Raw genomic sequence first — 25,255 nt, forward strand, 5'->3', positions numbered from 1 at the left:
GGACTGACTAAATACTTTTTTACCCCACTGTAAAATCTCAAATTTCTTTTCCTGATTGTTTATGAGTGACCTTAAATCCTGATCAGCATGTTAGCTGACTAATCTATCCCCTCTTTTATGCATGCGCTCCTAAAGTTGTCTGGATCAACTTGGACCAGATGTTAAACAGAATGTTATGTTTGATTAAGCCCAAGTGTGAACGGAAAAAATGGTTTATTGATGACTGCCACAAAACTGGAAAAAACAAACAACCGTGAGTGAAGAACGGCCACATACCCAAAGACATAAATGAAAATATCTAACTGAAGACATGATGGTTTTCATAAAGTTTTACCAGTTCAGGTTTTGGTGTAACAAGGCAACTGCCAGTACATTCCCTGGGGTCTAAAATAGTCCAGGCTGGTTGATATCCTGGGGTATACTTTTATTTTGAAAATAGAAATTGCCAATCCCAAATACTACCTTGGGGTATAGTTAGGGAATAACCCTGCTGTGTCTGATGATTTGCGGACGTTCATGCTGGATTTTACGGTAGCAAATTGAGTTTTTTTAAAAGGAGTTTTACCGGCTCCACTAACACGTCGCTGCGACCATAATCCACCATGAATGTCCACAAATCATCAGACACAGCAAGGTTATTCCCATTCTAATCCAGTTCCATCATTTGCACGGTTTATTTTTCTGTCGGGGAATCGTGAAAGGGTGTGGTCGGCATGTCAAAGCTTACCGCTGCAACAGCGTCATCATGCCCAACTGGAAATTCTGTGAGCAGACCCACAGATTTCTCCATCTCCTCAGCTGCATTGAGTTAAATCCACAGTAAATCCATCAATCAGTCCAGTTAAATCCACGCATTTTGGGACTGTTGTAGCTGCACTAGTTTCTGTCGGTCTCAGGTGACACCTGTGCAGCAACGCGGTTAGGGGTGGAGCAACACATCAAATGTGAAACGGTTTTAATATTTCACCACCATCAACGTGATATTTTATGGTTTGAAATCTCACATGAGTAACCAATCAGATTTGCGGAAAAAATGTAATTGGATTAGAATCCAGAATATACATGTAGGCAGTGGTGGGCACAGATAACCAAAAAATTAACATCGATAACAGATAATCAGATAACTGAAAAGTTATCTTTGATAAAATAAAACGATAAACCACCCAAAAATGTATCAGAAGTTACAGATAACCGATAAATTCCAATACTGTCTCTGGTACATTTGCAACTACTAATAAGCTGAATTTGAGTTTTAACACCACAATGGCTTGTACTAGTATTAAAAGTAACAACAGACCCAAACAATGAGGCCACACTTTTGTCTTTGAACATCCTACTCCCTGTTGGAAGCTCTTGTTTACTACACAACAAAGGCCACAAGGAGCCCCCAGAGTGCAGCCATAAAGCCAGCTCTCTACAATCACAACACTCCGGTCAGGCGGAGGTCTTGGAAAATAAAGTAATGCAAACTTATGGTTTTGATTTATAAATAACATTAATTCCGACAGAATAACTCCATTAATGTCAATTCTGTCATTTGTATAAAGTTAAAATATAACATATATCTTTTAATGTTGAATAATGCACTAATTCTGAGGTTTTGTAACAAACACAGACAGATCGCAAAGGATTCTGGGTAAAAGTGCCTCTGCTAAACACAGATTGGTTCAGTCATTCATTATGTAAACCAACACGTTAATGTGACATCTGTTGGTGTTTACAGATAAATGTACTTTTGTAAATATTCCATTTTTTATTTGTAAAAACAGGCATTTTTACGGAGCCCTGGAAGTGTCATCGTAAAATGTTTTGTATATGGAGAGAATGTGCGCTCGTTTTATTAGTGCCGTGCACACTTTTGATGATGATGTAAAATGTGCACTCAATATTGTCTTGACACATAAATGCTGGCTTTACACTGTGCGAGTTTTGGCCCTTTTTTCAGATGATTTTTCATTCGTTCGAGAATTTGTTGGACTGAGTTTCAGGTTAATCACGCGTCCTGCATCGTGTAGAGTACATGGAGTAACAAGCTGTGTTTAACATCTCACGACCATCTCTGGTCGCCAATCGTATGGTCAGATGAAAATCAAGCCTGTTTGATATTATTCTGGTCAGCCGTCGTGAGGGTATCCTGCTGCAGAAGAGCTGCAAGCATCCAACCACTCGCACTGTGCATGTGCAAACATCACAGAGCTGTCTTGTAATGTTTTGTTGTTGTTGTTTTGTTTTGTTTTAAACTTAATTTGTAAAAAAAAAAAAGAAAAAAAAAAAGCCATTTGCAAAGCCAAAAAGTTGATTTGACAACCATCTGATATAATCGGGGTCAAACTAAATAGAACACTGCCATCTACTGGTGCCCAGATGCTTAGTATTTAGGGTGAATACTGCCATGAACACTACTGGCCAGTAGATGGCAGTAGAGGCCTTGAAAACTTGCCAAAACAAAATTCCAGATAATCCGTGTCTGCTACATTTAAAATGCGTGGAATTTAACAAACGCAAACACAGTAACAACGTCTATAAACCCAGAGAATATATTCACGAGAGTTAGGCACTAGAGTTTAATGCTGTTGTCTATGGAGCCTGAACAGAGTGTCTGAAATGCATTTGTCCTGTCGTGAACGTACTGAGATTAACCTATCCTACCCATAATGCATTGCTGGGCACACAGCATGTGCTCACTAAAACCTTAAAAATTAGCACATTACTTTAAAACTAAAACATATTTTCACTTTATAAAGCTTCAGACATGACAGTAATTTTAAATAACTTGTCCCAAAATGAGTTTGGCTAAAAATTTGAACCATAAGTTAAAAATGTATGCTTGTGGATGACTTGGGTGATATTTTTTTTTGTGTGTGTGTTTTGTGATCAGTTCTCCTTTGCCTGCAGAGGATAGAGTGGTTTCTCCTGAAAGCAGCTCTGTTCTGTTTACAGAGGGTAGAACTACACATCTGTTACAAAACTTTTTAACAGGTAGGTGCTGAACTGGTTTTAAATTTGAAAAATGTTTGTCGCTGTTCAACTTTGTTTATTGGTCTAAAAGTTATTGGACAAAAATTTATCGGAAGATAATTGGTCCAATAATGGTTTTTAAAGTTATCTAAAAAGATAATCCCATAATGAAAACATTATCTTCGATAATTATCTGTTATCGGATTATCGGAACTGTGCCCACCAGTGCATGTAGGAAAAAAAAAAACATTGAGCCCATCCAGGGTATGTCTGAGTAGAAATTATCTTGGGATAAACTGGTCCAGATTGTGAAGTGACAGGGCCAGTGGTGAAATCATCACACAAACTTCAGGGAATAGAAAGAACTATTCCTGCAGTGTATGTTTTGCTTCACGTCCTCTTGCAGGCTCTATCCAGGCCAGCATTCTCCTAAACCAAACATAATATGTTCGGTGGGTGAGAATGTGTCTGCCACAGATAATTCCCATTAAATGCTGCATGTCTGAAAGGGCCACTCTGTCTGGAGAACTGGGTCAGGATATTGTTCAATGTGAGGATTTCATGTGACAAACCAGCTTTTGTCAGGTATTTTCACAGCAACGTCCTGGGTCCACTGACTGCTAGTTTAGCTTTTAATAAAAGTAGTGAGTGATGAGTCACATGGAAATGTTTTAAGGTTTTGGGACATCTCTAATATTGTCTTCTTATAAAACTTACTTTACACACATCATAATGTCTCATACTGTATCATGTCATATTGTATCTCAAAGAAGATTCTTAACTTTAACAATTCAAAAGACAATACATTTCATGAGTTAGCTATTAGTATTTTTAGATGGGTACCTCCATGCAGAAATGGGGGAGATATCTTATGATATTATGGTGCATTTACACATAGGCAGGACGCGTTATGAATGTCATATTTGTGTAATTCATGGCACATTCCTAACATTCTTAACATGCCTTAACGCATCTGAATAAGTTTCTTAATAGTGCGTGTTGGTGTGTGATATTCATGATTTTCGTGGAGCATGTTTTTGGCTGTCAAAAATCTTTCATGGATGTCAGGCACCACCCTCATTTTGCCTCATGTCATGGAGGTCGCAACTGAGCATTTTGATCCGTCTTGATTAGTGGTGATCGTTAATAGAGTGTGACAGCATTCTTCTCTGACATGCGAACAATTACACCCTGCTGCACTGCATTCAGTTTCCTTGCTGCAGTATGGTGAAGAAGGACAGTGACATCAAGTTGGCGAAAAGTCTTGTTGCAATGCTCCTCAGCGCGCTCCTGCAGGTGTTCCACCTGCTGCTGTGCCGATGAGTTTGGGAAAACGAGCGAGACAAGAGCCGCGTGAGCCACACATCTGGCTCTCTCAGTCTCCTCCTCTCCTCTTTGCCACTCCATGGCACAGAGCCCACTAAGCATGCAGTCACAAAGTCCTTTGCTGTGGATTTTGAGGAGCAAACTGGAGCAATCTGAATTGTTCAGCAGCTGACGGTAGGATGAATATGGGTGTATGTGTGTGTGGAGACAATTAATGTCATTCACAGCATGACAGAACATAACGATGTGCGCAAGAATGGTTCCTGATAATTCTCCAGCAACACGTGCCATTAATCGTAACGCTTGGTACAGGTTGCAGCAGTTCCTGAGGACACCTGACGCCTCTGCCTCAAATCATCACATTTGTGATCAGCGGCCAAGAATGTATACTTTGTGGCTGTGTAAACGCAGCATTAATCTTAAAAAATATGGAAAATATCTATGCCCTTAAATTAATCTGGAATGGATAATAAATTTTAGCATGCAAATTAATCTTGATTACAAAAAATTCTTAAGGAAAACATATATCACGTACTGAATTATTATTATGATGATTATAAAAAGGTTGTCTAAGAGCACCACTAGAAGATAACTGTATAAAAAGACTTTCTGAGAAATCAAACTCTCAACATGGACATCATTGTTTCTTCTTGTTTGTTTGTTTTTCATGTTATGTTTCTATAACATTGTAGTTGTTAATAAAAATCTTAATTGACCACTTTTTGAGAGTTTATTTGTCCAAAATACACATTATTTTAAGAAAAGAAAACAGTTGAAGTATGATCTCAAAACCATTCCTCAAGCCCTAAATAACGCTAGATATGTTCCATTCATTTATCAACGCTCCAAACAGACAAACCTGAGCAAAATCTGAAACTTGCCTTGTTACCCCGTTCGGTGGCAGGGCAAAGTTTGAGCCTTAAATAATTTGTTGAGTAACATGATCTGACTGGTTGGAAGACAACGTAAAATTTTATTTGTATACTAAACTCATTGACAGAGTTGAGAATAGCACCAGATGTTGCTCAAATTATGTGTTTGACATGTAAATGTGATAAACCATAATCTCAATGACAAACAGAACTTTAAATGTTAACTATTACTACTGGTTCAGCCCAGTGATGGGCCATCAGGGCAAGCAAGGCCTTCTATGCTTGCCTCGATATTATCAAACAGAAAACTGATTTCCAAAATTTATTTCATGTTTCATGTATTTCACACAAGTCCTTTGAATCACTTATTATTCTGTCTTCAAGTGATGATTAGCTTTCATACGTATAATTACTTTACATAGAATATTGCTTTCCTGACATCATTACTGCTGGCGTGAATGACATCCGTGGGCTTGTGGCAATGCACATGCAGCAGGCGCTACATGTGCACAGGGGGTTGGCTAGAATTGTGTTAATGGCATTTTTGTTTGCTTGGTGGTCATATGAGTAAATGTGGTTGTAGTGAGTTTTTGTTTGTAATGACAGTAATGTTGGATATACGAGGTCTGTTAGAAAAGTATCCGACCTTATTATTTTTTTCAAAAACTATATGGATTTGAATCACGTGTGATTGCGTCAGACAACCTTGAACCCTCGTGCGCATGCGTGAGTTTTTTCATGCCTGTCGGTTGCGTCATTCCCCTGTGGGCAGGCTTTGAGTGAGCACTGGTCCACCCCTCCCGTCGGAATTCCTTTGTCTGAGAACTTCCTGAGAGACTGGCGCTTTGCTTGATCAAAATTTTTTCAGAAACTGTAAGGCACATCCAAGTGGACACCATTTGAGAAATTCAGACGGTTTTTGGTGAAAATTTTAACGGCTGATGAGAGATTAAGGAGTGTTACTATCGCTTTAAGGACAGCCCACGGCACCGGACGGCGCACCGCGCCCCGAGCCACCATCGTCAGCCTGTTTCGAGCTGAAAACTTCCAAATTTAAGCCTCTGTTGACCCAGGACATCGTGAGAGAGCAGAGAAGTTTCAGAAGAGGTCGGGATCAGCAGTTTATCCGGACATTCCACTGTTAAAGGAGATTTTGTAATGAAAGACGTGCGGACAGATTCACGCGTCGGGACGCAGCCGCTCATGGCACGGCGCCACAGAAAAACACCTCCGTGTTGATAACCATTCGTAAGATTCAGGCGGTTTTCAATGGCTTTCAGTTGAGTGAGTATCCGAGAAATTGTTTAACAGCTGGGCATGTTCAAACTTGTCCTGTGAGACTTCCAATGGAGGTGTTTTGCGGCTCGGGGCGCGGCGAGCCGTCCGGCTCCGTGGGCTGTCCTTAAAGCGATAGTAACACTCCTTAATCTCTCATCAGCCGTTAAAATTTTCACCGAAAACCGGAAATTTCTCGAATGGTGTCAACTTGGATGTGCCTTACACTTTCTGAAAAAATTTTGATCAAGCAAAGCGCCAGTCTCTCAGGAAGCTCTCAGACAAAGGAATTCCGATGGGAGGGGTGGACCAGTGCTCACTCAAAGCCCGCCCACACGCGAATGATGCAACCGACAGGCATGAAAAAACTCACGCATGCACACGAGGGTTCAAGCTTGTCTGATGTAATCGCACGTGATTCAAATCCATATAGTTTTTGAAAAAAAATAAAAAGGTCGGTTTCTTTTCTAATAGACCTTGTACACAATAACTATTTGAGAGGCTGCATCAGTGATACTACAATGTTTAATGCTGGGTAGACAGCTCTGAAGGCTGAGGTGGAAAATGCACAGCCTGCCACTAGTAAAGCCAACCAGGTTTTTTTCTGATGACCAGCATCGACTTGCTCTTTGCAATGCACCACATAGAATTATCAATGATTCTAATGATTTCAAAACTTATGAGATCATCACAATAACCAATTTTGCTACAGTGATGTACTCTACCCACTGTCTAATACACACACACACACACACACACACACACACACTGTTCCTCTCACCTTTGGTGAGCTAAGGGATCTTCTCACAGCATAGACGGATGGATCAGCATAGATTAAGTCATCTCTCATTCTCCCCGGGAACCGGTCAAAGCGTGCAGACGGCGATCTTGCTGGTGAAGCAAAATTGGGTGGAACTGGAGAGTAGGGCCCCCCTGATGATGTGGATGGTGACCTTGGAACAGACCTGGAGCGCGGTTGAATGGAGAGACGTCTCATGGAGGAATGGGGTATGTCCATGGAGTTTCCGCCATAGTACTGTCGCCCCCACTGGTCCCTGGGCATTGCAGGTCCATAATGTGGGAGGCGTCCATCCCTCAATGACCGCCGCTTGTCCTCAACAGTCCAGCGGCGGTCAAATCCCCCCATGGCAGAGACAGAGCAAATGCTGTCAGGTCTCATTCCTGGTGGGTACAGAGGATACTCTTCTACATACTGGGGACTGCCAGGGTAACCATAGTACTCGGATACTCCTCGGTTCACTGGGTAGTAGCGAGTTGGACTAGAAGATCAGGAAGAAAGGGACGTTAGACTTTAATATTTTTATTTTTAAAATTAATTGTTCATTTACTTTTTAAGCATGTACAAGGGTTTTTTTTTTTTTTGTCATATTCACAGGTTTGGCGTGAGCTGAATATTTTATCAACCAAAAGACAAAATCATCACACATGCGAGTGATGTGTGCATAGTGTGCAAAGGTGTTTACTAAACCTTTTGGAAATTACTGACACAAATACTAAATGTCTGTTATATATACAACCCCAATTCCAATGAAGTTGGGATGTTGTGTAAAATGTAAATAAAAACACCTCTTCAACCTATATTCCATTGAATACACCACAAAGACAAGATATTTAATGTTCAAGCTGATAAACTTTGTTGTTTTTGTGCAAATATTTGCACATTTTGAAATGGATGCCTGCAACATGTTTCAAAAAAGTTGGGACAGGGCAACAAAAAACTGGGAAAGTTGATGAATTCTCAAAGAACACATAATTGGAAACAGGTGAGTGTCATGTTTGGGTCAACCTGGTCTCACGGCACGTCGTGATTCAGCACCACGAAATATACATTAATTTATTGGTTCATGATATTGTGACGAAAAGCGCCTCATGTTCGTCACGGCAACACAAATTCATTCTAATTCACTCCGTGATGGCTGCACAAAATTAAAAGTGAAGTGGGGGTTCGGGGGTGGTTATGGTTAGGGTGGGGGGAAAGAGTAAGACTAGATTAAGGTTAAATTTAGGGTCAGGGGTAGGAGTAGGGTTAGGAATAGTGAGTTAAAAAAAACCCATCACAAAAATTTGACTCATTTCATCATGGGAGCACGAAAAAAAAAGTGAGACTGGGCTTGATTGGGTATAAACGGAGCATCCCCAAAAGGCTCAGCCGTTCACAAGCAAAGATGGGATCAACTGCTTGAAAAATAGTCCAACAGTTTAAGAACAATGTTTCTCAACGTTCAATTGCAAGGAATTTTAGGATTCCATCATCTACAGTCCATACTATAATGATAGAATCTCTGAATCTAATATAGATTCAGAGAATCTGGAGAACTTTCAACACGTAAGCGGCAAGACTGAAAACCAACATTGTATGCCCGTGACCTTCAAAAGCTGCTGAAACAGGGGCAGTTTGAAAAGTACAGCTTCATTGTTATTAACTTAAGTAAGTCCCTTCTGCTGCTCCCTTGTTTTCAGTCTGAGTCACCACAGCAGATCCAAGGTGGACCTGCATGTTGATTTGGCACAAGTTTCACACCGAATGCCCTTCCTGACAACTCCACATTGCATGGATAAATGTGACAGGGGTGGGGTTTGAACTGGGAACGTTGTGCACTGAAACCAAGCGCAGTTACCACTTGGACACCAACCCTCTGTTTGTTTATTTTTTGTTATTATTGTTTTACATGTTGAAGTGTTAGGACTCATACGGATGCCATCAGAATTACCAGCACCCCTATATTTTAACTGCATATTTTAAAATATGTTCAGAAATGAATGGGATATTTTTTTGAAAATATTGAACAAAAATTCCAAAGTTACCGAACAGCAAAACAAATTGGTTTTACAAAGTGAAATAAGTACTGATTGGAGAAGCTATAGTGCAACTTTTGACTGTTAAATCACCAAGGTTTTATGGTGGAGTAGCAAATAGAAGGACTTTTTGAAAAAGAAAAATGAAATTTTAGCTACATTTTGCCAGAACTCACATGGAGACTGAAGCCTAGATTTGCTAAGTTTTCTCACATAAAAATCTTTTTTTTTTTTTTGTGGTCTCAGTAAGGTTAACAAAATTCCTTGGCCCTGTAACATTAAGAATACCTTGTTTCTGCTCATTAACCTTGAATTTTTCTTTTAAAAAAATCATTATACATAATTGGTTTGTTTGCATTCATTTTGGAACATTTTTTTTTTTTTAATATGTACTTAAATGAAGGGGTGACAGTAATTCTGACCAAGTTCTTCAGGGCTTCAGAGCATGACAGCACCCCTCAAAATGATGGGTACAAAAAACTAAGACTGTTGAACGTATTATGAAGAGAATTTGGCTCCAGTCTGAAACCATTTTCCAGTTCACCAGCTCTGTATCCAGGCATCTCCTCAAAGATCAACATGGAATATAAAGTTATTTATTTTTTGTATTATGTCATTTTATTATTGTTTGCAATTCCATTGTTTTATGATCACAAAAAGCTGAGGATAAAACCCAAATCTCACACAATGTTTATCTTCTGGATAACCTTCTGGATCATGGCTACAATTAAATGGGGCCTTACGCTTGTAAAATCTGGTAAAATAATATTCTTTGCTAATGTACCTGTCAATGTCTTCTTGGGAGTTCATGCTCCGCCGTTGGTTGACCCACTGCTGGAGATGAGCCATGGAGCTCTTCCTTTGAGCCACCCTCTCAGGGACCGTCCTGGGCACAAAGCCCCTCCTCAGCACCACATTCTCTTGCTGCTCCCTGGACTTTTGGGCCACTCCAACACCTCCAACTGTGTGCGCATGAGGTGCATGAGTTCCACTGTGAAATCTTGCCAGTGCAGGGTTGCCATTGTTGTTGTGGGACAGGTTGTTAGTAGGACCAGAGTTGGTCCAGCCATTTGGGTGGTGGTTTGAGTGAAGAGTGTGGCTGGTACCACCCCCTCCACCCTCATCTTCACCTTCACCTTCACCATTTTCTCCACCTCCACCTCCTTCTGGTGTCTGGTCACTCTTCTTTCCCTCCTGCGCAGACTGAGTGGTGGAGGACGGAGGTGTTTCCAGCGTGTCAGCCCCGTTGATCTTGGGGTGTGGAGGTGGATCACTGTCAGTTTCGGTGATGGTCCGTGGGTGTTGTGGTGTTTGTGGGTCAGGTGCCTTGGTCACCATATTGTGGCTGAGTTGATATGTATTGGTACTGCTGGTTGTTCTGTGAAACATGAACACAAAACAAAGATAAACAGCCTGCAATAAGGAGATGTAGTGTCATAGGTGTGCAGTTTGCACCTCTCGTTGAACTGAGCTGCCTCGCTCATTGCTCGGATCCACTCCTCCTGCTCCTCATGGCTGTCTGAGCTGAAGTAATACGTTCTGGTGCCAGCGTGCTCAGCCTGCATGCAGAACACAGTGGGAAGCTTAAACTCCCCTTCCTCACCCTCCTCCTCCTCCTCTTGTAACCACAACTGCAAAGAGAGGAAACACAGGGAGGAAGAGCCAATCAGAGAGCAGAATTATCATCATCTTTATCATCACCTGCTTCACCGCATGCAGTGAGGAGGAGTAGAATGTTACAGGAGGCAAACAGTAGTGATGGCAAAATGAGGCCTCATCAAACATTTGTGTTTTTTTCTGAGCCCATGTGATATCAGTAGATGGAATTCCATAAACCTCCAAGTTGCACAAATTGAAGTAGTGAATTGAAAATACACTTAATGATTTTGAAAAAATTCAAATACAGTGGTCCCTCGCTATAACGTGGTTCACCTTTCGCGGCCTCGCAGTTTCGCAGATTTTTTTTAGTGCAATTTTGCATGCTTTTTTTTTTTTAACAGCGCATTGTGTTCTGCGTCCTTATCAGGCGGGCCGGTCGTGACACCGGTTGGCATCACCGCGATTGCTCTCACTGCCTCCGATGCACTTTCTGCGGGTTCAGTAAACGCAGCAGCGGGCCACTCACACCGCCCTCCTGTCTGCTGTGCGGAGCTGCGCCAAATCTGGCAACAGGTCCAGAGACTACGCTCACTGTTTTGATCCGGATGTTGACCGCAGCCGCAGAGCTCCGTGGCCACCGAGAGAGGACTTGGATTCTTTGCGGTCCCGCATCCGTACCCCCGGAGGCAGTGAGCGAAGCGAGAGTACGCGCATTGTGTTCTGTGTGTGTCTGTTTATAATCTCGCACAGAAGAAAAAAGAGAGTGTTTACACAAGAGAGAAAAGTGAGAAAATGTTAATGCCTGTTTGAGAAAAGTGTATAAAGTGTGTAGTGAGGGGTTTTACAGCCTTAAAACATCTATAATAATTGCAAAAAATAGCGCTGACTATTTCGCGGATTTCGCTTATCGCGGGTTATTTTTAGAACATAACTCCCACGATAAACAAGGGACCACTGTACTGCAAAAATTATTTTATATCTTGCGTGAGGTGTTTTTTTAAGGTAAATTTAAAAAGCCTTATTTTTAAAAACTGCAATAGAAAGTTTTTTTCTGGAATTACAGGTCACATGACATACAGAAAGCATCACATGTGTTTATAAAATAAGTAACTGACATTTTTTTTTAAGGGTGGTAATAAATTAGGTAATGAGTTGGAATGGCGTGTGAGTCCAGAATGTTTTTAGAACCTTAGACCTCAACAGTTTTTAGAGGAAGAACTCAACCCTTTTATTTCCTGTTAATTACATAATTTTTTTAATGTTAATTTACTGTCTTAATGTATTTATGTATCTTAATGTAATGTATTAAATTAAAATAGCCAAGTGGCCTCTGTGTGCATACATGCATGCGTGCTTGTGTGCATGCATGCATGGAACTGACATTTTCCCTTCGGATGAAGGATGAACGGCACCAAAACAGAAAGTTAATACAACTAATATTTTTGGAGAAATTAGCTCCACAAAATGCACAATTTCTTCAATCACAACCACAGAAGTCTATAATTTGTTCAGAGTTGTCCGGGTGTCTTGGTGTCGTTCCTCTCCAATCTCTTTCTTGCACAGTCACTCAGTTTTTGAGAACTGTTGCCTCCACACAGATTAATCATAAAGTGCTATACTATTTATGTTTCTTCATAATTCATGTAAATAAAGTCCAAAACATTATCAGTGTCTTGAGAATGTTCAAGTATCCATCCTCTGACTTGTCCAAAGAAAACTGGATGTAAAAGTGATGTTTTTTTTTTTAGTTTTAGATTTTTATTTTGTTTAATTCATGATGCAGAGATTACTTTCCACTGTGAATTTAAAGGCCATAATATTAGAAATTTAAATATATGTTTTGTTTTTTGATGTCCTAAAAAATGTTCTAATATGTAAAAGCTCAAGAGGGCAAACACTTTTTCACATCACTGTATATTTAATTGACATTTTGAAAATATCGCTAAACTTGTGGACAAATCTGTAATGGAAACCCAGCCAAGGTCTAATTACAAAAGGGTATGAAGAAAACTATCGTGCAGCATCCTTTGAACTCTTTTTTTGTTGTTGTTGTTTTCAGATAGATACTGACATTTATTGGGCTCAGAAAAAAAAAAAACACAAATGTTTCATGAGGCCTTGTTTGGCTGTCACTGGACAAAAGCTGTGGTTGTTAATGCTTTTAGTGTTTGTACAATATTCCTGATTGTGTGAATGTTGTGTATTAGTTCTGTACATCATGACCTGGTGTCCCTGTCCATGACAGATGATGAGATATGCTGGGACATGCTCCAGCATCCCTGTCTGCCTTAACAGAATACTTTAAAGATAATTAACTAAATAATCTCAAAATAATGTGACCAAAATCACCACAGCTCAAATGTGTTATGTTAAAAGGCTCCGTTTGTTGCTGCTCAGCCCAACAGCACGTCTGAGACTGTGCAGTTCCTTAGAGGACATTCAGAACAAGAGGTGAAATTATCGCTCTTAGACAAGAAGCTGTTCGGCGCTACAACAAACGTTTCAGACCACATGTTCAGAGCCAACAATCTGCATGCAGCCAGTACTGATCAGAAGAGGATGACACCCCGGGTTTGTGTGTGTGTGTGTGTGTGTGTGTGTGTGTTTTTCATGCTTGCGTTCAAAGTGTCACTTCCTCCACACATGCAGCATCACACCACCATGCAGCAAAGAATGGAACCATAACATCGTACCTACTTTACTTTTCCACAACGTGGGAGCCGCTGGAGTCAGGAGATCTCACAGGTGGAGGGAGAGGAGACAGTGAGGTGAAAGGTCAAAGGTCAAGCTCTCAAAGGTCACTGGTTATGTGACTTCAGTGCCTTAAAATAAACTGAGCAAAAGTTGCAGTGTACCAACAGAGTACTGGGTAAAACACTTCAAATATTGATTTTAGATCCTGAGTCCTTCATGTACTGAGAATTCTTAAACAATGTGATTTATTTTTGTGCGTCTTCACAGAGATTTTTCACCATGTACAAGTTAATGCTTCACTTGAATGAATACATTGACTGGCCAGTCATTTTAAAGTTTGTTGAACAAATGAGCCAAGTGGAGTCCACATTAGATAACATTTTTCTTTGTTTTGACCTTTTTTAAGCAAATGTACAGTAACATCTAAATCAACTCGAAACGTCACTTTTCATGTTCATTACTGGAAGGTGAGAACAGCAGGTCGCACTCACACAGTGTCAGTGCAACCAAGGTTACAGAGACAATACAAAGAGACAGACAGCACAAATAACTGACAATGTCCAACTATACCTCAACAATATCATCCACCTCCGGCACCTACATCACTTCCTGTGACTGTGACTGTGAGCACTGCACAAATCAGAGTAAATCTGACCACAATGAATCAGAATGCAGGCAGCAGGTCTGAGGAACTCATTGATGGTTCTGATCCACAACAATGATTGAATTCAATTCAACTTAATGATATAGTGCCAATTCATCACATCAGTTGCCCCAATACGCTTCACAAAGGGAAGGTCTCCCCCCCCCCAGAGCAAGGACACTGGCAACAGTGGGAAAGAAAAACTACCTGTTCTTTGTTCTTTTTTTTTTGTAGGAAAAAACCTCAAGCAGACCAGACTGGGGGGGGGGGGGGCATCTGCGTTTGCCATATTGGCAATAACAAAGAATCAAATAAACAAAGCACAAAAAAGAATGGTCAAACATGCAAAGCCAAGTATAATACAACAAAGCATATAAAGTCTACTGATCCGTCGTCAAAGAGGTGATAAAGATCATAGACCTGTGAAATTTGTTCATGCAAATCTGACTGTGGAACAACTGTATTTTTTCAAAATATTTATAATAATAATAATAAGAAGAAGAAGAATACATTTATTTAATAGTGTTTTAGAAAACAAAGGGCTGAACAACTTTGGAATTACAGTTCAATCAACATACATAAAGAACAAATTAAAACTTTCACATCAATAAGAGTATCAGCGTGTGCATAACATTAAAAATGAAATGAAATTCAATCAATGATTGCTAAATATAGTGACTAAATCGGCCACTTTAAATTTAAATTTAATAGCATCTAATATCAGCAGGCAGCTGGTAGATTTTGGTTTGTATGGAACAACACCAAGTTACATAAAATATGTAAAATGTTCCACTCTACAAAAATGAAGATCAAAGTGGTGTGCTGGAGTTTTTGCTGAGTGTATATACAATATAACCTAAAATCTTTGAGTCTATCTGGATTGTGTGAAAACATAAACATGGATCCATTTAAAATAATGTCACACTGAAGCAAAATAAGTAAATAAATAAATCCAAAGTTGCTGAAGAAAATTAATAAAATATGCATAAAGAAGATGTTGATCATCTGCACAACACTGGTCAAAAATCTGGATACACCAGGTGAAAATGTGGACTGATGGGAGTGTCCAAAGTTTGACAACAAATTCTTTCTTTCACAGTGTATGGAAAGTTTTTGTTTGTTAAGGAAGAGGAATATTCAGTATTTAAAACTGTTGTCACTGAATTTATTTAATTTGAAATCAAACCACACAAATGCATCAGATTTTAGCTCACAAATGTGACTGTTGTGTCACCAGTAAGAAGAGTTTTGAAGACGTGGACTATGGGACCAAGCATGTGAATACATTTTATTAAAAAAATAAAATATACTCTTAAATTCTAATATTATAACTCAAAAATAAAGTATAATCGCAGAACAAATGCAACTGAACTCAAACCAATTACAGATCCCTACCACCAGAGGGCAGCACTTCCAAACAAGTTGATGTGACCAACTTCTAGGCATCTTTGGTCTCAGACTGACAATGTCAATACAGTGATTCACTTTATTAAAATTAATCAGTTAAATCAGTAATAAATTCAGCATTCAGTCTTCAGTTCCTTCATATTATTTATTTCTTACATGATAAAACTAATAATATATGCCTTTGTAATGAAGTACAAACTGCTGGCTTGCTTACATTTGACACTGAAAAATGGGCCAAAACCAAAACCCCAACATTAAATCAACTGTCTACAAGATTTTTAAGTCTTCACGCTGATATTTTATTAATAACACTATGTAACAAATTTTTATTTTTATTTTTGTTTTGTTCCTGGGTACACAGTGTGTTTTCCTAACCTGTTATGCCTTAAATAAATAGAAAATAGCTGTTATTCCACAGAAACTTTGCTTCTATGATCAGGACAATGATATTTTGAAATGTGTCTGTTTTCAAGAATATTCTTGATTCGCCTTCACTACTACTGAGTAGTCTTCTAGAATATTCTTGAACTGCTAGAACTGTCCAGAATTTTCTAGAAGTTTCCAGAATTATCTACAAATTTCAAGAAACTTTTAGAACTTTCTAGATCATAAAAAAAAAATAAAATCAAAGTTTGTGCTGAATGTAGTCATTTTTCCATAGACGTTTGACATAAGCAGTTGAAATATAAGACTTAGAAGCCAGGAACAGAAATTGTGTTACATAGTGTTATCAAAGACACTTTAATGACAATAAACATACAGACCTGAGGTAGACTATAAATATGAAATAGAAAAACGGTGACGTCTTCCTTTAGAAGAACAATGCTTCAAAACATGCATTTTACAAAGGTGTAATTTGCAGTACCATCAATCAATCAATCAATCAATCAATCAATTTTTTTATATAGCGCCAAATCACAACAAACAGTTGCCCCAAGGCGCTTTATATTGTAAGGCAAGGCCATACAATAATTATGTAAAACCCCAACGGTCAAAACGACCCCCTGTGAGCAAGCACTTGGCTACAGTGGGAAGGAAAAACTCCCTTTTAACAGGAAGAAACCTCCAGCAGAACCAGGCTCAGGGAGGGGCAGTCTTCTGCTGGGACTGGTTGGGGCTGAGGGAGAGAACCAGGAAAAAGACATGCTGTGGAGGGGAGCAGAGGTCGATCACTAATGATTAAATGCAGAGTGGTGCATACAGAGCAAAAAGAGAAAGAAACAGTGCATCATGGGAAACCCCCAGCAGTCTACGTCTATAGCAGCATAACTAAGGGATGATTCAGGGTCACCTGATCCAGCCCTAACTATAAGCTTTAGCAAAAAGGAAAGTTTTAAGCCTAATCTTAAAAGTAGAGAGGGTGTCTGTCTCCCTGATCTGAATTGGGAGCTGGTTCCACAGGAGAGGAGCCTGAAAGCTGAAGGCTCTGCCTCCCATTCTACTCTTACAAACCCTAGGAACTACAAGTAAGCCTGCAGTCCTGAGAGCGAAGCGCTCTAATGGGGTGATATGGTACTACGAGGTCCCTAAGATAAGATGGGACCTGATTATTCAAAACCTTATAAGTAAGAAGAAGAATTTTAAATTCTATTCTAGAATTAACAGGAAGCCAATGAAGAGAGGCCAATATGGGTGAGATATGCTCTCTCCTTCTAGTCCCCGTCAGTACTCTAGCTGCAGCATTTTGAATTAACTGAAGGCTTTTAGGGAACTTTTAGGACAACCTGATAATAATGAATTACAATAGTCCAGCCTAGAGGAAATAAATGCATGAATTAGTTTTTCAGCATCACTCTGAGACAAGACCTTTCTGATTTTAGAGATATTGCGTAAATGCAAAAAAGCAGTCCTACATATTTGTTTAATATGCGCTTTGAATTACATATCCTGATCAAAAATGACTCCAAGATTTCTCACAGTATTACTAGAGGTCAGGGTAATGCCATCCAGAGTAAGGATCTGGTTAGACACCATGTTTCTAAGATTTGTGGGGCCAAGTACAATAACTTCAGTTTTATCTGAGTTTAAAAGCAGGAAATTAGAGGTCATCCATGTCTTTATGTCTGTAAGACAATCCTGCAGTTTAGCTAATTGGTGTGTGTCCTCTGGCTTCATGGATAGATAAAGCTGGGTATCATCTGCGTAACAATGAAAATTTAAGCAATACCGTCTAATAATACTGCCTAAGGGAAGCATGTATAAAGTGAATAAAATTGGTCCTAGCACAGAACCTTGTGGAACTCCATAATTAACTTTAGTCTGTGAAGAAGATTCCCCATTTACATGAACAAATTGTAATCTATTAGACAAATATGATTCAAACCACCGCAGCGCAGTGCCTTTAATACCTATGGCATGCTCTAATCTCTGTAATAAAATTTTATGGTCAACAGTATCAAAAGCAACACTGAGGTCTAACAGAACAAGCACAGAGATGAGTCCACTGTCCGAGGCCATAAGAAGATCATTTGTAACCTTCACTAATGCTGTTTCTGTACTATGATGAATTCTAAAACCTGACTGAAACTCTTCAAATAGACCATTCCTCTGCAGATGATCAGTTAGCTGTTTTACAACTACCCTTTCAAGAATTTTTGAGAGAAAAGGAAGGTTGGAGATTGGCCTATAATTAGCTAAGACAGCTGGGTCAAGTGATGGCTTTTTAAGTAATGGTTTAATTACTGCCACCTTAAAAGCCTGTGGTACATAGCCAACTAACAAAGATAGATTGATCATATTTAAGATCGAAGCATTAAATAATGGTAGGGCTTCCTTGAGCAGCCTGGTATGAATGGGGTCTAATAAACATGTTGATGGTTTGGATGAAGTAACTAATGAAAATAACTCAGACAGAACAATCTGAGAGAAAGAGTCTAACCAAATACCGGCATCACTGAAAGCAGCCAAAGATAACGAGACGTCTTTGGGATGGTTATGAGTAATTTTTTCTCTAATAGTTAAAATTTTGTTAGCAAAGAAAGTCATGAAGTCATTACTAGTTAAAGTTAATGGAATACTCAGCTCAATAGAGCTCTGACTCTTTGTCAGCCTGGCTACAGTGCTGAAAAGAAACCTAGGGTTGTTCTTATTTTCTTCAATTAGTGATGAGTAAAAAGATGTCCTAGCTTTACGGAGGGCTTTTTTTTATAGAGCAACAGACTCTTTTTCCAGGCTAAGTGAAGATCTTCTAAATTAGTGAGACGCCATTTCCTCTCCAACTTACGGGTTATCTGCTTTAAGCTACGAGTTAGTGAGTTATACCATGGAGTCAGACACTTCTGATTTAAAGCTCTCTTTTTCAGAGGAGCTACAGCATCCAAAGTTGTCTTCAATGAGGATGTAAAACTATTGACGAGATACTCTATCTCCCTTACAGAGTTTAGGTAGCTACTCTGCACTGTGTTGGTATATGGCATTAGAGAACATAAAGAAGGAATCATATCCTTAAACCTAGTTACAGCGCTTATTCCCCACTGCTGGGTAGTCCATCAGAGTAAATGTAAATGTTATTAAGAAATGATCAGACAGAAGGGAGTTTTCAGGGAATACTGTTAAGTCTTCTATTTCCATAGCATAAGTCAGAACAAGATCTAAGATATGATTAAAGTGGTGGGTGGACTCATTTACTTTTTGAGCAAAGCCAATAGAGTCTAATAATAGATTAAATGCAGTGTTGAGGCTGTCATTCTCAGCATCTGTGTGGATGTTAAAATCGCCCACTATAATTATCTTATCTGAGCTAATCACTAAGTCAGACAAAAGGTCTGAAAATTCACAGAGAAACTCACAGTAACGACCAGGTGGACGATAGATAATAACAAATAAACTGGTTTTTGGGACTTCCAATTTGGATGGACAAGACTAAGAGACAAGCTTTCAAATGAATTAAAGCTCTGTCTGGGTTTTTGATTAATTAATAAGCTGGAATGGAAGATTGCTGCTAATCCTCCGCCCCGGCCCATGCTACGAGCATTCTGACAGTTAGTGTGACTCGGGGGTGTTGACTCATTTAAACTAACATATCAAAAGGTGTTTCCTGTTCTGCTGGATATTTCCACCTGTATTTGTCTGTGCAATTCTTCATATTTCAGCACAGCGGCGAGCACACTACATGCACAGTGGCCAGGAGGCAGACAAACCACATGTAACTTTAAACACAGCTGGCAGCAAGACATCAAGAATTTATCCAACATCAGCCAACCATGTAGCACGTGGCTTTAGGTCTCCAGGAGGGTACATACACAAGGCGTCCTGTCCAGGGTGTACTGCTCCCCCCCACCCCCTGTGACTGCTGGGATAGCCCCCCGTGACCTTTAACGGGCATAAGCAGGTATAGAAAATGGATGGATGGTACATACACAAAACAAAGTTGCTCTTTTGATCAGCACCACATTTTACCAGATACAGTGGGATGACATGTTCATTTAATTTAGTGAGTTACAAGATGACAGCATGTACTGTTTGTGAGTTATTGTCAACACAAGGTGGCTGGGATGGACTAACTCACACACCCACTTATCCACATTTTTGCTGTCCAAATACTAAATTACCAGAAAGGGAAGAAAGCATTAATGTGAGGAGTAGCTGCTGCTGTGCCATGTGGTATTAATTATAATGTAACACCCAATTCAGTTACTTCAAATAGTTACTATGTCTGCCAAAGACACAATAAAATCACCTGTGTTTATTTGTCTGTCTGTCTGTCTGTTAGCAGGATTACGTCAAAACTACTTCACCGATTCTTCAGTAAATTTTCATCACAGAAAAATATTAGGTCACAGAAGACTCCATTAAATTTTGGAGGTGATCTGGATCTGAATCTGGATTCTGGATCAAGATTTCACTTTATATGCGCTTTGAAGGATTACGTCAAAACTACTGCACAGATTTTGACAAAATTTTCAACACAGATACATATTAGGCCATGGAAGACTGAAATTTTTACTGAAGATTCATATCCTGATAGGCAAGAAATGATTCCATTTTCAAGGTCATATATCAAATGTCAAAGTCAGGAAAAATCTTGGAAAATCCCTATTAACATTGAACACATTTTCAAAAACTCATAACTGTCAAAAAATATCCAATTTCTTTCATATGTGTGTTATGTAGATGGTATCCTTTATCAACTGACAAAGTTTGATCCAAATCTGATCCAATTACAGATTTTGTGGCCATTTAAATTTAACATTGAAAACCCCATTTAGTGTATATTTTATATTATATCTAAATCAAACATGCACCAATCACTCTCATATTTGAAAGTGAGGTGCAGACTGACACCTGACAAAGTTTAATCCGGATCTGATGTGGATTGAAGATTTTGTGGACATTTAAATTTAATATTGAAAAACCCTTAAAGGGTGTACATTTTGCATTACGTCTCAATCAAAAGTGCCTGAATTATGCTCATTTGTGACAAAGAGGTGCAAACTGGCACTCTCACTGAAAAGACTGTTTAATCCACATCTGATCCATATTGCAAATTTAGCAGATATTTGATTTTAACTTTGGAAATCCGTTTTGATTGATATTTTATATTTTAGCTTATGAAAAGCCACTTCTAACAAGACTTTGAGCTTGAAAATTTTCTCCAAGGTAAAAATTTGTGGAATTGGAAACTAGTGTTGGTGGAGGATTGGCCACTGATTGGTGCTGTAGTTAGTAAGAGGTTGAAGATGAGTGAATGAAGATAAAACAAGAGAGAGAGAGAGAGACAGGCCTGGATCCAGACCGGTTTGGACCGATGCACTTGCATCGGTCAAATTTTTTACGCGTCGTTCGTCATTGGTAAAAAAAATTCTTGAATAATCCCGAATAGTGCTGAACGTGTCCCCAAGGTGAACACAGCTTTTTGGAGGTTTTCATGTCAACCTATAGGCTGTAAATTATACTGATTTTTCCGAGTTTCAGTGTCATACAGACGTACAAATAAAGACGGATATTCAGGGTTTGGTCTGCAGCGGGTCTGTAATCAACCGTTTCTGCAGCGCGACTCCACTTTGAAGCCGTGAACCATTGAAGCAATGCTTCGATTCAATGGCTCGTGGTTCTTTGATTCGCTGCTCTTCAGAAGCGGTAAATAAAATGACACCTCTTTCCAAATGTTGTAATACAGACAAGAAACTACAATCGACTAAAACGTTTTTTTTCCTCCCAAAATGAGACGTGCTGTATTTCTTTACAAATTACATCCTGAAGTGAAGCACAGCAGCTGCAAGAGCTCAGCTCAGATATATGGAAAGACATTTATGACAATAATGTCTGAAAGGAAATGCTTTTCACAAAAACTACAGATTTTGTTTATTCCTATTTATGTCCAGAGATCAAGGATCCACCATGTAGAGTTTATTATGTCCAAAGTTTAAGGATCCAGTGACCAATTTCATATGTATTTACTTTAAGACTCAATAAAATGTTCAATTTCAATTTAGTTTCAATTTAATCGGCTTATAAAGTGCCAAATCACAACAATCTAAATCTAAATTACTAAAACAAATACATCACAATTGTACACATACCACAGTTGTGATATGTGTATTTGTATATTTATGTATTAGTATATTTAGTCATGGACATGATGAATATTGTTACCTGCTGGACTGTTTCTAATTTTGATTGGTATCAATGGAACTGTCTGTATCTCAATATATTATTATTAAGAATATATGCAGTCATATTTTTATTGATTTTATCAATTGAAAAAAAATCATATATAGATTCAGGTATAATTGAAAGATTTTGGCAATAAATTTGATCCTGTTTACAGTCAATTTTTGTTATAGTGTTGTTTTTTTAGGACATCATATTTATACAAATAAGAAGTGTTCACTATGGTCCATGAAGTATAATAAATATATTAAAAGAAGTGTGACAGTGTATGTTGCACACAAATAAAAGAATGAAGATTATTGAATAATAAGACGCGTACGATTTTTATTTTATCATTGGGCAAAAATGCATCTGTCAGATTTTCTCTCTGGATCCTGCCCTGAGAGAGACTCCATTCATTTGTGCAACAAGCAATATCTGTTGTGTAGTTTGAATAATATCAGTTATCAAGTTGTTTTACCAATGAATATGGGTTTTTACACCCTTCAGAAAGCCATACACCCTAAATATAAATACACCTATACACCTATAAATGATAAATGTTGTATGGTTTTCTGAAGGGTGTAAAAAGCCATATTCATTGGTGAACAACTTGATAAGGATTTTATCTTATACAGTGGTCCCTCATTTATCAGGGGAGTTTCGTTGTAAAAATAACCCGCGATAGGCGAAATCCGCGAAGTAGTCAGCGTTATTTTTTACAATTATTATAGATGCTTTAAGGCTGTAAAACCCCTCACTATACACTTTTCTCAAACAGGCATTAACATTTTCTGACTTTTCTCTCCTGTGTAAACACTCAAAGTTCAAACCTTAGTAGAAAAAAAAATAGAACGTTTTCCTATAAATAATTATGATGGCTTTTAGAACTAAGAAATTAAATTTTAACGATCAACCTACGAGGTTGGACACGTAAGAAATTATTAATAGTGACTCACCAGTATTTCACAGTTCCTCTGACAGCGACTCTTCGTCGTGGCGCCGCTCCGCTGTCCGGATTGGCTGATTACTCGGGTGGTATGAAAAATATTACCTGTCCGCGAAAAGGGTGTATTGCTATTTATTCTTTAGTGTTTTATCCAATCATATTGGCGTATCATTTATAGGTATATGATAAAACCATATACTGCACAGTAACTAGTCAGAAATACACAGTGGACTAAAAAGTACTCCATTCTGTTACTATGCAGGACATACTCAGGTACATAAGTGGGTTTAGAAAATGAATGGATGGAAGGATGGATGGATTATTCTGAATCTTAAACTTTTTGCCCGAATATTCAAGAACAGATGTTTCAGCTGTTAAATATCGAAAAAGAGCCTGTTCCCGTTATTAGAAATGGAAAACTACAACAGAACTGGAATGTGCACGTGTGAGATATCATCACTTAGTGGTGGGAAGATTCTCACTATGTCCTAAAATAACCTGCTGACACCTTTTTAATATGAATGAAACAAAAAGTCATACACGTGCTTCACAGTCAGGCATACGAACAAATAAACAATCTGCTCAGGAGGCATTTGGAAATTACTCTCAACATCAGTCAGGAGGCTGATTTCCACCTGGGGATGATAAAAACATTGACACCTTCGGGCCCCTGACAGCCCGGCGGCCCCGCAGCCGTTTGGCTTCATGAGGAGAGTACAGTCTGTGACAGATTAAAAATCACTTCACATCATTTCCTTCATTATGATCAGTCGCCCTGCTCCCTGCGGCCAGAACACATTTATCTGCTGCTGCTTTCTAACAGAAATGTTCTGCTTCTCGACATCAATGTCATACTGAAAAGAAGCTTTGTAATGAATTATGTGTCACACTGAATTAATTAAATAAGTATTCAAATATGTCTCAAGTTCTGCTTTGCGACAAAGCTGACGTGTTTCATAAAAAAAAAAAAAAAAAAAAAAATCCTCTTCCACTGGAATAACCCTGAACACATTTAACAGCATGTGACATCATTAGTTAACTCCTTTTTAATAAATGTCATTATTTTTAATCCAATAGCGTTTAATCAGTTGTGGCTGCTTTTTATTTTCGGTTTCTGCTTTTCCCAAGTCAGCAACAGCAACCACACAGTCTGCCTTCAGATACGGCAACAGCCTGGACCATAAGTATTTGGACAATGACACAGTTTTTGTTTTTTGTTTCTTTGGGAGGCGGCTGCAAAAAAATTACCACTGTTCTAAACAAACAAACACTGACTGTCTCTGATGATGACTGAGGTCACTGTGTTTGGCTTCAGCTTCGACTGTGGCTCATGATTAAAGCTTCGTAATGTGTGTGTGTGGTGGGGGGGGGGGGCACCACCACAGGAAATGATGTCACAGACAGATTGGAGTCACTTCCTTCCACGGTGGAGCACAGTGAGGCTCCGCCTCCAGCAGTGACAGTGTGGTGCCGTAATTGGCTGACAGGTGTGTGGTAAGTGGCGACAGTAACCTAGCAACAGAGGCAGAGTTATGTGAAGGCTGTGCTACGTGCAGCTTCGTCCTTCCACTGTTCATTCATTCATTCATTCAGGTTGATGTAGAGATGGAGGAGAAAATTACAGCAATTAATCTCAGTTAAAAACGCTTCTTCCACTTATTATTGGAACAAAAGAAAAACAGGGTGTGAGGAAGGAGAGAAGGGAAGGTGGAGCAGTGTTGATCACATAATGGAGGACAGGAAACAATGAGGACAAGAATTAATATTATATCTCGCGGACATGACGGGCGAAGCTCTTCAGCATCTCACCATGTCATTTAGGCTTCAGGGGGGGTTAGAAAAATTTTAAAAGAAAATAAGATTACAACCTTAATTCCAATGAAGTTGGGATGTTGTGTGAAATGAAAATTAAAAACAGAATACAATGATTTACAAATCCTCTCCAACCTATATTCACAAAGATATTTAATGTTCAAACTGATAGACTTTTTTTTGTTTTTGTGCAAATATTTGCTCATTTTGAAATGGATGCCTGCAACACATTTCAAAAAAGCTGGGACAGGGCAACAAAAGACTGGGAAAGTTGATGAATGCTCAAAGAACACCTGTTTGGAACATTCCACA

The 25,255-nt window shown here is 39.0% G+C and overlaps 1 protein-coding gene across 1 annotated transcript in view; it reads right to left on the reverse strand.

Annotated features, from left to right (window-relative positions):
• The window catches only part of plekha6 (pleckstrin homology domain containing, family A member 6), a 229,762-nt gene that overhangs the window by 62,413 nt on the left and 142,094 nt on the right, over window positions 1–25,255 (reverse strand). Inside the window, exons 7-9 of the mRNA XM_034167419.1 lie at window positions 10,704–10,879; window positions 10,033–10,626; window positions 7,213–7,711 (exon numbers count right to left, since the gene is read on the reverse strand). Coding sequence (XP_034023310.1) covers window positions 7,213–7,711; window positions 10,033–10,626; window positions 10,704–10,879 — 1,269 coding nt within the window. The remainder of the gene's footprint in view (window positions 1–7,212; window positions 7,712–10,032; window positions 10,627–10,703; window positions 10,880–25,255) is intronic.

Source organism: Thalassophryne amazonica, chromosome 3 (assembly GCF_902500255.1).
Source record: "Thalassophryne amazonica chromosome 3, fThaAma1.1, whole genome shotgun sequence".
NCBI classification, from domain to species: domain Eukaryota; kingdom Metazoa; phylum Chordata; class Actinopteri; order Batrachoidiformes; family Batrachoididae; genus Thalassophryne; species Thalassophryne amazonica.